Genomic DNA, 16,513 nt, shown 5'->3' on the forward strand with positions numbered 1-16,513 from the left:
CGGTTCCTGGAGCGGAGCTGAGAGCTGCCTGGGCGGGTCTTCGACACGCTCAGCATGTGCTCTCAGCTAGATCAGTCATCTTGGAGGGTGACTCGGCTACGGTCATTAGTTGGATCCAGGGGGGTCTGAGAGCCGGTGCTGCCGACCATCCCTTGATCCGCGATATCTGGTTGATGATGAGGGACGGAGGGGTGGTCCAGGCGAAGCATGTGTTTAGAGAAGCCAACGGGGCTGCGGATTGGGTGGCCACGTATGTGGCTAACCATGCCGGTAGTACCTTATGGGCTGGGGACGGGGAGCTGCCTCGGGAGCTCCGGGATGTTTTGTTTTCCGATTTTATTGGGTGTATCCGTACACGTGTTGTATAGATCACCCGGTTTAGCAAAAAAAAAAAAAAAAAAAAAAAACATCTTAAACCAAATGGAAAATGCAGTTGAACTTAGCAGCCTAAGCATTTGTTTATCAGAGAAAGAGCTTGATTCACTTCCACTTTTGGGATAGGCAAGGAGAGTGCTACGTTAGTAAACATGATTGAATTGGGGTATGATAAGTGGACAAATTGTCCTCAAATTAGTAGTTGACTTCCCTAAAGTAGATGCAAGAGAACCCCTACTATGACTGTAATGTATCCTGTGGCAGTTTTTAGAATGGTATCTCAGAATGTTGTCAGTGAACTTATCAAAGAAATAGAGAAAGGTTAATTCTCGTTAGTGTGATCATTCTCCTTTCAGTATTTGAAAAGAATTATTTCAAATATAAATAGTAGGTCAACACTGCAATTATTTGATATGTTGATCTCTTCTTTATCAGGTCTTGGTAAAGTAGGGATGGAAACTCCTGTTCATTCACCACAGCCACATAAAAGGTTATTTTGTGATGTTATGGTGAAGTTCTATAAAATTTCTGCAGCACACTTATTATTGAATGTTGAATTGACTTAGTGTAAAAACTAGGTAATTTCTAAAGTAGTTGAGGTTTCTAATATTTTTACTTATGTTTGTGTTCTGTTTCCTCTCAGTTTGGTAGAACTTTTTTGATTATTGAAGAAGAAGTTCGAGGTTTAAATGGTTATAATTAATATTGTGTACTTTCATATTGAACTGACTATAACATGTCAATGATGCTGTAAGAACAGCTCGAGAATATTGGCATGAATATTGATCAAATCATCAGTTGTAAAAAATTAAAATATGCCCACCTACCCTGAAATTGTAAGAAAAGATTCAATTGCAAGCCCACACGAGTAAAGAAACATTTCAAAGTGCATCAAGAATTATTTGGATGAGAAAGAGATAATAATACCGAATCATCTAATATTAGGTGGATTTTTATTTTGACTGTTGTATATAATTAGATTTTTGCTGATCATGCTTTTTGACAAAACTTATAAAGAACCTCCATTGGGGCAACAAATTAGAAATTAGCATGGATGAAACTTTGAACCATGGAGATGCATTACTGGATCCACCTTGTCATCTTAACCTCCAAGTAATAACCTGTCACATTCATTCTTAATTCTTTAAATCTATGTAGAAAATCATTTCTAATGAAATTGAGATAGTAAATAGCATAGCCATTATCCTTGGTTTCCTCTTGACCTATATCAAAGTCATATGAAGTGCTTCTATATGTTTGTTGTCACCCCTTTCTTGCAATCTTTTATATGTTGCAATAGAATCATTCCCAATAAGTTTAGAGTTTCAAGATATTATGGGACTGCTGTTGGATTGACATTGACTGTAGTGAGTTGACTGCTGATAATAAAATTAAATGCAGATGGCACTTGCTTCTGATGTCTGGTGCATGCAAGTACTTAGCTTGAAAGTGTATCTATGCCCAAAAAAGCAACTCTCAAATTCTTGGTCTTATCTCCATAAATTGTATTTATTGCATAGGTTGGATAATATGCGAGTTAAAAACTGTTGGTACAAGTGTAAGACATGCAATTTTGACATGAGAATGCAATTTTTACTTGTAGGAGTGTGAACTCCTTTCCAACATCAGTAGTTGCTTGCTTAACAGTCATAGAGAATTAATATATATTCATATAGTGCATGATTCTGGAGTTTTTTGCATAATAGATGATTTTAAAAGGAATAGGGGATCAATAGTTTTTTGCATGATAGTCATAGAGAATTAATGTATATTCATATTGTGCATGATTTTGAATTTTTTTTATAGTAGTTGATTTCACAGAGAATGCTACTTGCATGCTTTCTAGGATTTGTTATATGTTTTGCATCTAGTTTTCATCAGCCAAATGATGTATGGAGTCTATAGATCGTGATAGGTTGAAATCCCTGTATGCTGCGTGCTATGCATGAATTTAGAAACAATGGAGAAAACTATAGTTGATAGATAAGTTGTTTTGACGAATTTTTAGCATGTTAATGTCCCTAGGATTTGCATTAGCTGTTTGTTTATTAACACCCTTCTGATGGTTAAGGATAGCATTTTTTTAAGCCCAGGTTATGATTGCCAAAGATTATTTAGGTATATGCTATTGCCTTCATGTGTCAAAATTTAATTCATCCGTAGTTAGTGTCTTGTGCAGAGATTTTTTCTGCATTCAGGAGTCTATAGATCTTTTATTTTATGATGATTTCATCAAACCAAGCATTTTTTTTTTACGGGGATTGTCTGGTTGTCATTATGTTCTAAACCATCTCAGCCAAGATCTGCCGGACTGGTACCGAGATCTGTATCAGTCGGCAATCGGTTCGGTACGGTATCGACACATAGTACGGGGTGGTGTGCTGGTTCGGAACTAGCATGCTAATTTTTTTCAATCTCTTTTAAGTTTCAATAAAAGCTAATCAATTTTGTTCAAATTTTTGAATGATTTTAAGTGTAGTTTGATGTTTCTTGATATTTTTATCACCCCGATACATTCTAAATGATGTTTCTTGATGTTTTAGAGTGTTACAAAATATAAAATAATTTGAAGTATAATTTCTGTTTTTAGAATGTTTTGCATGCTGAAAAAAGCAACATGAAATATCCTAAAATCAATTAGTGAGATACAAAACATAAAATGATACAATCAATTACATATATTTAAAGTACAACATTCCGATCATTAACATTATCAAGAGGTTTATCAGCCCGCCCATTTAACCAAGCAACATTGTAGTCTTGTATGCTCATCCCATAACGAATGCGCTCTGAGTTATAACTAGCATTGGATCTCTCACTGAATCTCTGGTTCTGAGAAATGTCCTCTTGGCTAATAATATGACTATAGAGGGACCCATCCGAAATCATCGTATCTTGTTTTGGGTTGGATCTTTCTTTAATCATCGAAATCACCGTGTTTTTGGCGAATGGGGAAGGTGGGTTTGAAAAGAAAAAAGAAGATTGGTTTGAGAAGGCTCAAGAAAACCTTCTCATTCCCTTTCTATCATTCAAATAGAAGGGAGGGGCTCCGAACCGGTTCAAATTGGTGCGAACCGAGCGGTTTGCAACAGTTCTGCTCCAAACTGGTTGGTTTGGGACGGTTTGGGGGGAGTCAAAAATTGGGGTCGAACCGACTTGGTGGTTATGCTTGATTCGGCATACCTTGATCTCAACTGTTCTAGATGATAGCATCAACTCATTCCTACACATAAATTTAGTGCTGATGGCAATGATATGTGAAACTCATAAAAATTTGATTTCAAGTCTTCAAATATATGTTATTATGTTTGACAGGGGGTTTCCTTCACCTCCAAAGGCCTCAAGATGTATGCATTCTTCGGCAAGCCTGAAGTCAGTTTCGTATGATCTTGGGCTTGAATTGGTGAGAATTGTAATGCTTTCCTATTTTTCGCTTCTTATATAATTATTTCTCTAATGTTTTAAGAAGTTTGACTATAGTATGAATGTAGTTGCTTAGTTGCTTATATCTTCATAGCTAATTGATGCAAAATCTTTTTTGTTTTGTTTGTTGAATGTTCTGACAACTACTATGAGATAATAAAGCATGGTTTGCCGTACTGGCCAAAACCAAGCGGTATGGGGTGTACCGTACCATACCATTTTGGTACCAGTACCCAGTATGGGTAGCGTATCGATTTTTTGTACGTCGAAAAAGTTTCATACTATATTGTACCGACACTGTGCTAGTATGGCACCGGTACGGGGTCCGGTATCGAGACGGCGAACTTTACAATAAAATGTTTTGTAAGCCTCTTAATATGTTTCAGTTATCATATTTTTACTCTTGAGAATTAGGCTTCAGCCATGTAAACTTAATCATTTGGTTCACTGGTTAATTGAAAAAACTACAAACTGGATGCTAGAACTTTGTATACAACCTCCATGCCAGAAACTGAGGATGGAAATCATATTCAACCAATGACCATATAAAAAAAGTATTTAAATGAAATATCATTCAGTTGGAACCCTGCTGACTTTTGTAAATTCTCTTAAACTGATTGGTGAAAATATTAAAAGTTGTACCCTAGGATGTAATTATGTAATAGATCTGTGCACATACATGTGATCCTAATGTATGAACAGGCATTATATATGTCTCAAATCCAATATGACTGTTTAGAACATGAACACAAGTCTGATTTAGATCATTCCATGATGGTTATGAAGTCAATACATTGTTAACAAACATGAAGAATGTATTAATAATCTAATGAATAACTTTATTTGCATGCACACAATCAATGGTTCTTGATAAGAACTTTCACTGAAAGCTAAAGGATCATGCTGCGAGAGTAATTTCAATGTCCTCTCAAAAGCTCTAAAGCTAGTGAAAAATCATGATTGAATTTTAATTTTAGTGGGTCCTCCAAATTGTTTTGCCTATTTCAACTAATTCTGCATGCACTAAAATGTATAACACTAAAACATCCTCATGTATTCTTGTATATGTATAGCTATTTCCCTCCTAATGGACAGATCATTCACCCTGAAGTTCTCCTGAAGTCTTCAAATATTGGAGGACAAATTTGTAACCCTATGTCACAGACAAGTGGCACCATGTTTGACTTAACAAGAAAAAATGCTAAAATGGCGTACAACCTTAAAGAAGCAAGGTCGGCATGTAAGTAATTGAGGTTGGCAGGCCCTGTTATAGCTGAAAATTTAGGTGGGCTAATCCTGTATGTCATAGTCTTTTGTGAGGGTTGCTTCTTAATTTAACATCTTCCTAGGTTGTCATGATGTGTTATTTTAAACTTATGCTCCCCAAAGGCATCTCTCTCTCTCTCTCTCTCTCTCTCTCTCTCTCTCTCTCTCTCTCTCGTTGTTGGTGTTCTCATGTGTAATATGTCAACTACAGTCTACAGATCCAAGTTTTATGTTTTACTATCTAGCTTGAATTTTTTAAATTCTAAAATATTTAAGTCAGATATTTTTGATCGACTATGTATTAAAATTAAAACCTTTTTCCATTGCTGCTCAGCCATTTTTTGTCAGTCACATATTTATAGCATTATTTTTTGTTTGAAATAAGCAGATCATATCTTATTCATTTATTCTTATTTATATTTGCAGAATGCTATTATGCATGATGTCAGCATGTCAATGGATGACAGTTTGCCAGAAATATTATGCAATTCAAGGGGCCTTTTTAATGACATGGTCTTTACAAACCGCACAAAGTTCATGGACTCGTATCTGTGTCCAGATGTCTTTGAGAATCGAACCAATAACTTTAATGACAAGGAAGAAATTATTCTCGCTGAAACTAGAAATAAACAATGGAAATGTATGTTTTATTTCAAGGCTTTGCTTTTAACAATTGAAAGTTATATTTTCTTAAGCTTTTTCTTGTTACTTCATCATGTTAGGTTTTTCATTCAGCATCATGTGGTGGCAATTAAGTCCTTGTTTTGAGTGAATAATATATTATTCTTTTTTTATAAATTAAATATTAGATTTTTGCTGTGCATATTAAAAATCTTTACATTGTTTTATTTTAATAAACAAGAAAAAAGTTCAGTTTTTGGTTTGATACAGTTGGCAGTTATGTTTGATTGAAAATGATTAATTTTGTTTAATTATGTGATGCTGTTGTTCATGCTTTCTTTGGACCAAAAAAATAGTTTTGAATCTATCTATACAACCAGTTATGACTATATATATTCAAGTGGAAAGAAAAATAATTCAAGGATATTTTTATATCATGTTCCTATTGTTGTCGCAGCTAAAGTTAACTGAAACTCACTAATTTATCACATATTAAAATAATTTTGTAGTGTCATGGAGGCATGCTATTCTGTAATTGTCTTGTCTGGAGTTTTTCACAAGTTCTACATATACATGTTGGTTGTTATTTTCATGAGCATTTTACTTTTCAGTTTTAAATTCATTTTCAAGAAGTCATGGTTAACGCCAAAACATAGGCCAGTCTGTATCTTCAGATTAATTAATGCTTGTCAGAATGATTTTTTTTTACAAGCACTCTCCATGACTGAAGTGCTTTAACAATTTTTTATGTTTAAACATATTATTTAATGGTTAAGTAACTAAAGCACTGAATATTGACAAAATCACAATAAAGAAATAATATCAAAATGTGTCAACATGATGACTGAACTAGCTGGTTTATGAAACAAAAGGTAGTTCTAATACTAGGAGTGGTGCTAAAAAAGAAAACAAGGCTAGAAAAAAATACTGAAAAAAATTAAAAAAAAGAGATTTCAGATAAATGGAAAACAACCTGCAAGAGAAAAGCTAAATTGAGAAATAGAAGGGTGAAGTCCAAAGCATTCTAATCAGCAAAGGAGGGAGGCCTTCCTTCAGAGATGGGGCAGGTTACCAGAACAAGTTGCTTACCATAAGAGAAGAGGCTGGGATTAGAAAGGAAGGCAATAAACTGTAGTAACTATAAGGGCATTGTAATTATTTGAACATGTTAGGAAGCATGGTAGATATTATGTTTTCAATTTGTAGGTTTATTAGTAAATGTATTAGGCATTATGCATGGTAAGTTTTTCAGTCACCTCCTAAATTATAATCAAATTGTTAAGTGGATGCTTAAACACTAATGCTGGCTATATGGCTAATGCAGGATGATTAGAAAGCAGAATTTTTTATAACATAATTGATGTTGGAGATATGAAGAAAAGATATTTAGTTCTCCATTGGATGCAATATCAACAAGAGCAACATTTTATTTTTATGGAATATCTGAACCTGAAATTTCTGTTAATATGGACTGTGAAGGTAGGAATTTTTTTGTGAAATTGATATGGGTGAAGGGACTTACCCACAGAAAGGAGAATTGAGGTTTGATCAGGATTTACAGTGTCTAAATGATTAAGGGAATTCTTGGTTTCATGAAAATTTTCAGAAAACATCACAGACTTTGTATTTGAGTTATGAAGGTTGAGAACACAATGGAAGAAAAAAATAAGCTGGCAGGTGCGGAGGGAGAGGGTTTAAGATTTTCGATTATTGATGGTTTGGAAGGCTAGATGGGAATTTAGAAGTATGAAACTGTGAGAAACCTAAGAGAAAATCTGCTGTGAATAAATAAAAGTAACTTTGAGGATGATACAAGTTGCATTACTCCATGCAAGTGCCTAGGCATCACATGGTTGAAGGAATCACCGTGTTACATGGATCACACCATGAAATGATAGAAGAGATATCTTTTTTTTTTTATTCCACTTTAAGTGTTATACTATCACATGTAGGTGGGTTAGATTGTGGCATGTTTGACCTTGATCTGACCTAGTTTTATTATTGGGTCTTGATTTTGGACTCTGGCCTAACCTTTAGCTAATTGGGTGTGGTTAGGCCCATGAAAAATATTTTAGATCCAATAGGTCATTCGGGTTGGGTCAAGGTCAAGCACAACCTAGACCCAATCCGAAATGTTTGGGTTCGGGTGTCCACTAGGTCTGCTTGGATTTGCAGTTTGGGTCAAGCATTTAGCTATCCTTTTATAGCTAAAAATATAATAATTTATAATCAAATAAAAATCATTAAAAATAGTAAAAAATGCCAAATTAAACATGAGTTTTCATTCAAAAAGTTTTAAATTTGACCTAAGATAATTATCGTTCTTAATACAAATTTACAAACTACAATTTTAAAGAATAAATATTAATATATTCTAGAACAATATAAACACCAAAATAAGCAATAAACATTTAAATATAATTAAATGAGAGTAAGTGAGAGGAGATGGGGCTATTTGGATGAAGAAAAAGGAATCAATTTTGGTCAAGGCTCACTGGATGAATTGGAAAATACATATAGGGAGGAGAAACGATGTTATATGATTAAGGTTTTCATGTCAGGCTGGACTGGATCTGAGTCGTTCGAGATATTTTTTTCTTAACCCAATGTAGACCTAGATGACATGCAGATTAGGTCAAGTCAGCTTGTGTTAGATGTCACAATACCCAAATCCCACCTAGTTTTCAAATTGAGTCCAATTTTTAACCCCAACCCGCCCCATAGATCTTCAAAAATGGATTGGGTTGGGACTAAGTTGGTTTGTCGGTCAACCCAATCCATTTGCAGCCCTAGCAACAGATAAGCCAGCCCGACAAAGTCGAATATTTGCTATTTGGGCTCTACTTGTTTATAGTAGGAGAATGTTCAAGATTGACCTAGTCTCGCTCTTATCACAGTCATCCCTCCCAGCTGCAGCCACTGTTTAGGTTCCACTTTTTTAGAATACCTTTGATCTGGCTTGATTTGTGACTGAACAACATTGAATGAGCTGAATTCTAAGCTAAAACAAGCTGCTCATGAACAGCTCAGTACATTGTCCCTCTGCAACTCGAGTAATACTGGGAGAGTGTCCCTTAGAGACCCTAATAAAGTCCTTGTATAAGGCATTCAAAGGAAATAATTCGCTTCTCCTAAGGAGACAGGTAAGTGCTTATGAACACAAGGAAACAACCTCCATTTTAGGTGACAAGTGCTCCCATTAAGACTTAAGAAAAGATTAACTAACCATTACATAAAATGCTTGGAAAAAGAAAAAGTGAAGAGAGAAGTAGGAAACAAGGAAAACTCATGAAGTTCGAACTCCATGGGAACACCCTATATCAGGAGTTCAGGACACTAAGACCATTACATATAACGACTTGGAAGCACAAAAGATGAAGGGAGAACAATGAAAAGAGAACCTAATGAAGTTTGAACTCTACGAGACAACCTGTATCTGGACACTAAAACTTTCTAATTATACTTCTAATGCCTTGAGAATTGTCCTAGAATTGTCCTATGAAACTCATGTCTCCAAAACCAACACAAAAATAGTTTAAAATCGAACTCAAGAATTACCCAAAATACCCATTAGGTTCCTAATCAGCTGATGCTTTAAGATTTGAACAGATAACAGATAAATGGCTCAACACCATATTAGCTATTTAAGCGACTGGTTAAACATTTAAGTAATCATTTTTGATAATATTGGCAAGGCAATGAGCCTAAAGGCTGCAAATTATGAACATAATTATGTATTATTATGTTTCAAGTAGTTAACCATTTCTTGATGTTTATTGATTGAATGATGACTGTTTTCTGTATGCTGCATGCCTATGAATGTTGTAATAATTTTAAACTTTGCAAGTTATAGGGTCAATCGTTTTGACATTCATTCTTATATTTTTGTACTTAAATATTGCTGAAAACATAATCTATGCTAAATAGTTGGTGAATGTGTTGGCTGCATTCCTGCACTGTTATGTTACAGCTTTTAAAATAGCAGATTCATTGAAGCTTGTCTTCAGATAGGAAATCAGGGTACTCTTTGGTCTATGGAACATTGCATGAATTTGTTGTATTAAAACTTTTTTTGGCACCCATGTTTTCTTATAATATCTAAGACAAACTTCATAGATCAGAATCTTACTGTTTCAGCATGTTTGTCAGCCAGATCTGATGTCTTAGATGATGATTTCCTTGATGGAGGGAAGTATGATGTGCTATGGAAGAAGACACCATTCTGTTCTGATGGCTATCCTTCCATTTGCCCCAATTCTAAAAGTTCTGAAATATATGACTATGGCTTTGGAGATAACTATTTTCTGAAAAAAAGGTTGCTTTTCACAAATATAGCTTCATATAGCTATAATGACTAATGACCAACAATGTACTAACTAAAATGTTTTATTTTGTAGGACTGCAGTGGAAGCACATAAAAGATCAGACACTTCAGGTGTTTTACATTCTTAGCTAAGTTGGTGTAACATTGCTGGCTCCGGATGTAGTTGTGTTTCTTTATGTTCTTGAACTGATCTTCAAGTGTTTCACATTCTGAACAATGTTTTTGAAATATTACTGACTATAGCCAACAGCTGTTTGCTCAGCTGGTTTTGCAACAAACTCTCCATAGGAGAGTTTTTGGGTTCATTCTTGGGTGATGGCAAATGACCACTGCAATCGCTGGAAAAAAAAATGCGGACTATAAATGGCAAATAACCACTTAAACACTATGTATCATTGAATAAGCATCTAGACTTTTTGCTATTTTGAAATTTGAATAATATATGACAAATCATCCCAGATTGTTTCTGTCCATTATTTGTTGGTTTCTCTTTTACAAGTTATATACCTTTATACTTTCAAATTTCTGATTAACTTGTGTACAAGCCTGCCATTGTATTAGCTGTAATAATATTGCTGGGAATGTTTATGAATACAGCATTTCATTGGTCTGTTATAACTATAAAAAAATGATTAAAGAAACTAAGAAAACCATAGCACCAGATCATTGTTTATGGGCTTTCCTTGTGTAGTTTCTCATCAGGTAGCCTTTGAGGCCAACTTCTGGCACATGATAGTTTTATCTGAACCATGCTAGGTCTCACTTTCTGATGTTCATCTTCTCTTCATGTTCAAATGCTATCAGCTTTTTTTTCCTTATTCAAGATACATCTCATCAATGCTGCACCGGTTTCCTTTGTGCCATTTTCTATGATACCTGGATGACATGTCTGATCTCAAATTCAACATTTTTAGATTATGGGTTTTGCATATAACCCCTTCCTTATAAACCTCCATTTATATATTTGCAGATCAAGACCTCTCTTATCTCAGAAATTCCTCTTGAAGACTGAAGTTAACTTCTCATCAATCACAATAGAATAGTTTCTGCACTTTTTGCCATTTCTACCCTTGTTTGACCCTTAGGTTCTTCTAGCTAGTGTGCTGCTTGTGCTTCTTGATACCTTGTCATTGAATTTGAGCTCCTTGTCCCCACTTTTTCTAGACTTAAGATCTTGATTCTACCTTGAATTATGAGACAATGGTGTTGAGGCATAATTTACCAGCTAGAAGCTCCAAAGGGCCAACTGAGAGTAGTAGTCGGGAGAAGCTTGACAAATATTTTATTATGGCTAATCAAAAGTTAATTTGGGTCCCTATTGGTTTATCTCTGGGATAAAAGATATCCTGATATGCGAATATGTAGAAGAGGGATCTTTTATGCAATGAATCTATAATGGGAGGGTTATATTCAAAAACTGTTAAATTTCAAATGTAGTTTGTGCACACAGATTACTGCTATAATATATGTGCAAACGTTAGCTTTTACTCCAACGTCTTCCTTCTTACATTTAGAATGTGCACTTTGTTTTGCACATTTGTACGTTGAACTCTTAGTCGAGACCTTAATATGTTTTAGGTGTGTAATTAGCTTATATTATCATATACCTATTTTGTTTGTCAAGAGCCTATATGGAGACTGTTGGATCTGAAGGTACTGGTGAATCTACTGGAGTTATTTGACATATTTTCCAAATATAGCTTGAAACAATTTGGCTGGATACCTCAAATCCATCAAAGGTTCAAAGGGCGTAAATTTAGTGTAGCTTGTTTAGTTAGTAGGGCGAATTTCCTTACTATGGACTGTGTTTCTACAATAAACACTCTTTGGAGAGCAACAGGAGGAGCAACATATAGAAAAGGAATTAAATGTGACAGGAGGAAGCATAACCTTGATCTAAAAGTTGGACAAGAATATCTGCATTGAGTGTTTTAAGGTACTCTCAATTAATAAAACACAAGCTTGAGAAGGTTTTAGCCCGAGAGTAGCTCAAACACTAGGCTTCGGCAAATTAAACTCCAATCGAAGTAGTAGCTTTCTTTGAAAGATTAATATTCAGGCTTGATTTATAGCAAAGACTGCATTTTCATGCCTTGGACTAGCAAGCATTTTATACATTATGGAATTACTCGCAACTGGGTGATATTTTCATGTTTGTACTTAACTGTAAATAACTTTTAGATAGATTGATCTTATGTTGAGATCTTAGCCCATTATTCGAAGCCTGCTTTTTTGTGGCATTCGCTTGTTTGCTACCCACACATGTATGCAGTCACAATGCTCTTGCCCCAATAATGAAGAGATTATACTTGCAAGTATATGTGTGCAGTCATCTTGCTCTAGTCTGAGTAGCTATAATCAGAATAGCTGATATACTGATTCTACCCTAATGATCCAACGATGCCTATGTTATTACTGTCTCAAGAAAGTGGGACATAAATGCTTTAAATGCTGTTTAATCTGTGCAGAGAAATGGAAGTTGTTATGCTTGCATTAGGAAGACCAAAATGTCTTTATGTTGCAGCAATGTCCAATACTGCCTGGCATAGTCTAATGAGCAATTTATAGCAAATCATTCCCCAATCAACTCCGTAGTCAATAGCTAGATCTCAATGCCTCTTGCTTCTGTTTTGCCAGATATTTCTTGTATAAATTTTGGCATAAATCTTCATTTTTAAATAAACTGGATGCCAAAGTTTTTGTTTGTTACAGTTCCATAAACATTTAGTTTGCTGATAGTTGTCTAAGAAATGTCGAGCACTTTTAGTCCTTTTTGCTTTTCAAAATTTTTGTTCTTGGACACCAAAAGGTGGATATTTAATAGGTTATTATTATATTACTTACTGCTATTTGATTGTACATATTCTAACCAGACATGTTTTTTCTAATCTAATCTTTTGATTGATGTTGGTCCTTTGCTGTTTGATATCAGCACCATCTTCCCCTTATTTCAGTTATTCAACATCAGAAAAGGAGTATGACTTTTTAGCTTTTGACCAGGACAGGTACCTCTCACATGGTGCTGTTTGCATTATTGTATGAAGATGGTTGCTAGTACTGATACATGTGATGATCAGGTACCCTGTACTTAAAGAGAGATCGAATTTGGACAGCATGTTTGATCCACCTGCTTGGTCTTTTTTGAAAACAGAGGACTCGAAGGATAGCATGAGTTTGTTGAGGTGAGGTTTTGGATCTCCTTTTGATTTTTCCTTTCTTGTACATTCACTTTCAGATTCTAATCCTATTTCTTTAATTTACTTGAACTTACAGTGAAGAGTCATGTTCATCAGCTGCAGGTTATTCATGATTTGCGATCATAAAATTCTGATTTGCAAAGTTAAAATTTCATTTTGGCATGATTCTTGCAAAAACAAAGAAAAACAAAAGAAAGGAAAGCTTCCTTTTGCCATTAACATCATGTTATTTGCAGTGAGGGAAGAAAGAAGTAATGGCTTAAGATCTGACCAAATGAAACTGAAAGATTGCAAGATAAATCACTTGGATGAGCTTCATATGAGCTTTGATAAGAAGTATAATTTAGAGAAAGTTTTGGAAGATGAAATGATTTGTACAAGCCTTGGTAGAGCTTCTGGAGAAAGGAATCTGGCAGGAATGGAGAACGATAAAAGCATATCAAATCAATTGAGTTTGAAAGCAGGTTATTGCTCAGAAAAGGCCTCTTCCCATCAGGGAATTTTAGAACCAAATCGCATTTCCTTGTTCAAGAATGAGCGCAGACCAGCTAATGAGGCTTCCCTTGCCCCTTCCTGTCCCAAAAGTTCTACAGAAACAAATACCGCATCCTTTGACTGCAACATTTTGCATGAAGACAAACTGTTCGACCTTTTTCCTGTTCCAAAATTAAATCCTACTGCAGATTTGATCCAAAGGAGATCCGAATCAAAAGTTCCTTCTGAATGTGAACCTTCTAGCAACTTCAATTGTGAAAATGTAGAACAACTATCAGCCCCTGGTATTCAGTTCCAGAAGTCAGAAGCACATCCATTGGGCGCAGGTTATTTTCCATATTTATCTTCTGCTAAGAATTTTCATATAGATATTCAAATGCCTGATTCATCAGGTCAAAGGAATGCTGACAAGGATAATGGTGACCAAAACAGATATTTTGAGGAGTCCGAAAACAAAATATCCATCAAAAATTATTCTTTAAACTCACTAAGTGGTGAAACTGTAGCTGTTGCAGATTGCAAGGACAGTTGCAGTGAACATGAGGAATCAAAATATGAAGAACTGCTTGATGGTCCAAAAACCAGAAATCCTTTTGAGGAAGCTGGTGAGACTGCATTGCCCACGGAGGAACTTCCTTTGCATCTTAAAAGGAGCTGTATTGATGAGAAGTCGTAAGTATTGTCTTCTCCCCCTGAAGGTCTTCTTTTCCTGCACCTCTATGATCTAATTTCCGACTCTCCCGGAGAAAGATCTGTTATAGTATTGGACTAATGATCTCACCTGTGTCCTACAATACTTCGTCAGAGATCTCTCTGATGGTCGGTGTCCAGTTCAATATGAAGTGAGCAACAGAGGTTGTCGTTCCCTATTCATCCTTTATTTTGTACACCCTTTCTTTGAAATGTCTTCTGTGAGTTTTCTTTTTATGGTTATATGATTTTTGCAGACCCTATGAAAGAAAAGTTGGGACCTGAAAAAAGTTTTGTGAAAATGGGAGGCAACAAAACTGACACATCTTACCAGGTGATGCATGAAAGTTACGTTCTTCAACTTATGTGTGTCCAGAAGGTACTCATGGAAGCATCAGGAAAGGATGACGGGAAAAAAGTACGCGAATTGCCTTTTGTGCATCAATTTGGTGAAAAGACCTGTTAGGCTATATTGTTGATGATTAGCATGGTGATAGGCTCATTTTTAGGATACTTATTACATTTCCAAAGTCCTCCCTTGCTCAGCTGACTGGAAGTGACAGTTAATAAACTATGGTGTCTTAAATGAAGCATCACTAATGTTCTTAATGACAACATACTTTACTGCTGCCCTTCTGAACATGAATGGAGCATTCTTTCTGCTTATACTACTTAAATAATCCTTTCTGAGAATATATATCTCTAAACTGTTCCCGTATGTTTTATGTATTAAATATGCTTACCAATCTCTGAGACGGGGCAACTTGGTCACCATCTGCTCTGGATAGGTCTCGACCCTGATTAACCAGAATTGGTAGTGGTTGAAGGCGCAAATTCAGGTACAGGAGCAGGGACATTTACAGTAAGTGCTTAATTCCATGCTTGTAAAGATTGGAGGATGGTAACAATATCTCCAAGAAAGAAGATGAGAATTTTTTGTTACTTGAAACAGCAAAGCCTAAAGCATCACCGATTAAAGATTCAACAGATGCTCAACAAAACTTTTGTAATGATCAACTTGAATCATTCCTACAATTCCACTTACGTATCAAAAATCAAAACAGATTAAGATGGCTTAGATCTGGATGTTCCTACAAATTGAATCTGCAGTTTATGTGATCTGTTGCATGGCCCTGCAGCAGAAAGCAAACAAAAAGGTATGTTCATGGGTAAACATGTTTCAAGACTGCCTATGTGAAGCTATAGAGTTATGGAATAAGATAGCCTAGATCTGTATGGGAGGAGGTTTTATGTTGGAACCTTACGAGGTGCTTCCGTAGTGCTTTGACAGAGTTGTTCTGATTGCTTCTACTCGCATCACTGCTTCCCTAAAAAAAGGAAAAAAAATTATTTGCCCAAGGTTTGCATACCTAAGTATTTGGTATCGAGGTGGGCCCCCTTGCTTGAAAAATATGATTTTTGGGTCCGTGCCATGCATTTCCTAATTATCAAAATCAATATTTCAAAAATCAGCATTGATTGTGGCACTGATTTTTGATTGAACCAGTACGATACCAGTATGTGCCGTATGACATGGTATGGGACTTTGTCCTGGTACGTATCTGGATAGCGCAAAGGCCTTTTTTTTATTTTTATTTTTTTGTTTTTATATATTTCTATGCATAATGAGACATCGTGGTGACTATATATATATATATATATATATATATATATTGATTTAGTTGTATTTTAATGGTGTGATATTGGAATGTCGGTGTTCGTACTGACATTTGTCGAGTCAACATCGGTCAATTAACCAGCGGGAGATATGATATTGTAAAACCCGCATAATAACTTGTTTTATAAATTCAATTTCAAATAAAGTGTGTGGTACCCACAATGGAATAGACTCTTTTTTTGTTTAATATTGTATGTGGGTTTTCCTCTGGTTACTATCTCTCAAGGGCAAAATCCTTGTTCCGATCCGCCTGTTCCTGGTTAGGATAGACAAAAGTAATTTCCTTTTTCTGGTTACAGACAAAAATAATTTCCTGTTCGGATTAGGATAAGACCAAAAAGATGAGGGCGAACAGGCAATATAGGATGCTCACGCCTGATTATAACAAAAGTTATTTGAACCATGTTGCCTTACGAATTATGTAACCTGAGATTGTTTCAGGAT

The 16,513-nt window shown here is 35.4% G+C and overlaps 1 protein-coding gene across 4 annotated transcripts in view; it reads left to right on the plus strand.

Moving 5' to 3' along the window:
* Nucleotides 1–15,031, plus strand: part of LOC113460917 — a 28,994-nt gene extending 13,963 nt beyond the window's left edge. Inside the window, exons 9-20 of one of the 4 annotated variants that reach the window (XM_039132976.1) lie at nt 811–865; nt 3,691–3,778; nt 5,491–5,704; nt 9,835–10,000; nt 10,083–10,120; nt 12,942–13,014; nt 13,087–13,191; nt 13,283–13,308; nt 13,443–14,027; nt 14,208–14,373; nt 14,507–14,556; nt 14,649–15,031. In XM_039132976.1, the coding sequence (XP_038988904.1) occupies nt 811–865; nt 3,691–3,778; nt 5,491–5,704; nt 9,835–10,000; nt 10,083–10,120; nt 12,942–13,014; nt 13,087–13,191; nt 13,283–13,308; nt 13,443–14,027; nt 14,208–14,373; nt 14,507–14,556; nt 14,649–14,857 (1,775 nt within the window). In that variant the 3' untranslated portion in view covers nt 14,858–15,031. Of the gene's footprint in view, nt 1–810; nt 866–3,690; nt 3,779–5,490; nt 5,705–9,834; nt 10,001–10,082; nt 10,121–12,941; nt 13,015–13,086; nt 13,192–13,282; nt 13,309–13,442; nt 14,374–14,506; nt 14,557–14,648 lie in introns of all 4 variants that reach the window. The other 3 variants (XM_039132977.1, XM_039132975.1, XM_039132978.1) reach the window with 3 other exon arrangements.
* Nucleotides 15,032–16,513: the final 1,482 nt, after the last annotated feature.

This window comes from Phoenix dactylifera, chromosome 13, assembly GCF_009389715.1.
Source record: "Phoenix dactylifera cultivar Barhee BC4 chromosome 13, palm_55x_up_171113_PBpolish2nd_filt_p, whole genome shotgun sequence".
Lineage (NCBI taxonomy): Eukaryota > Viridiplantae > Streptophyta > Magnoliopsida > Arecales > Arecaceae > Phoenix > Phoenix dactylifera.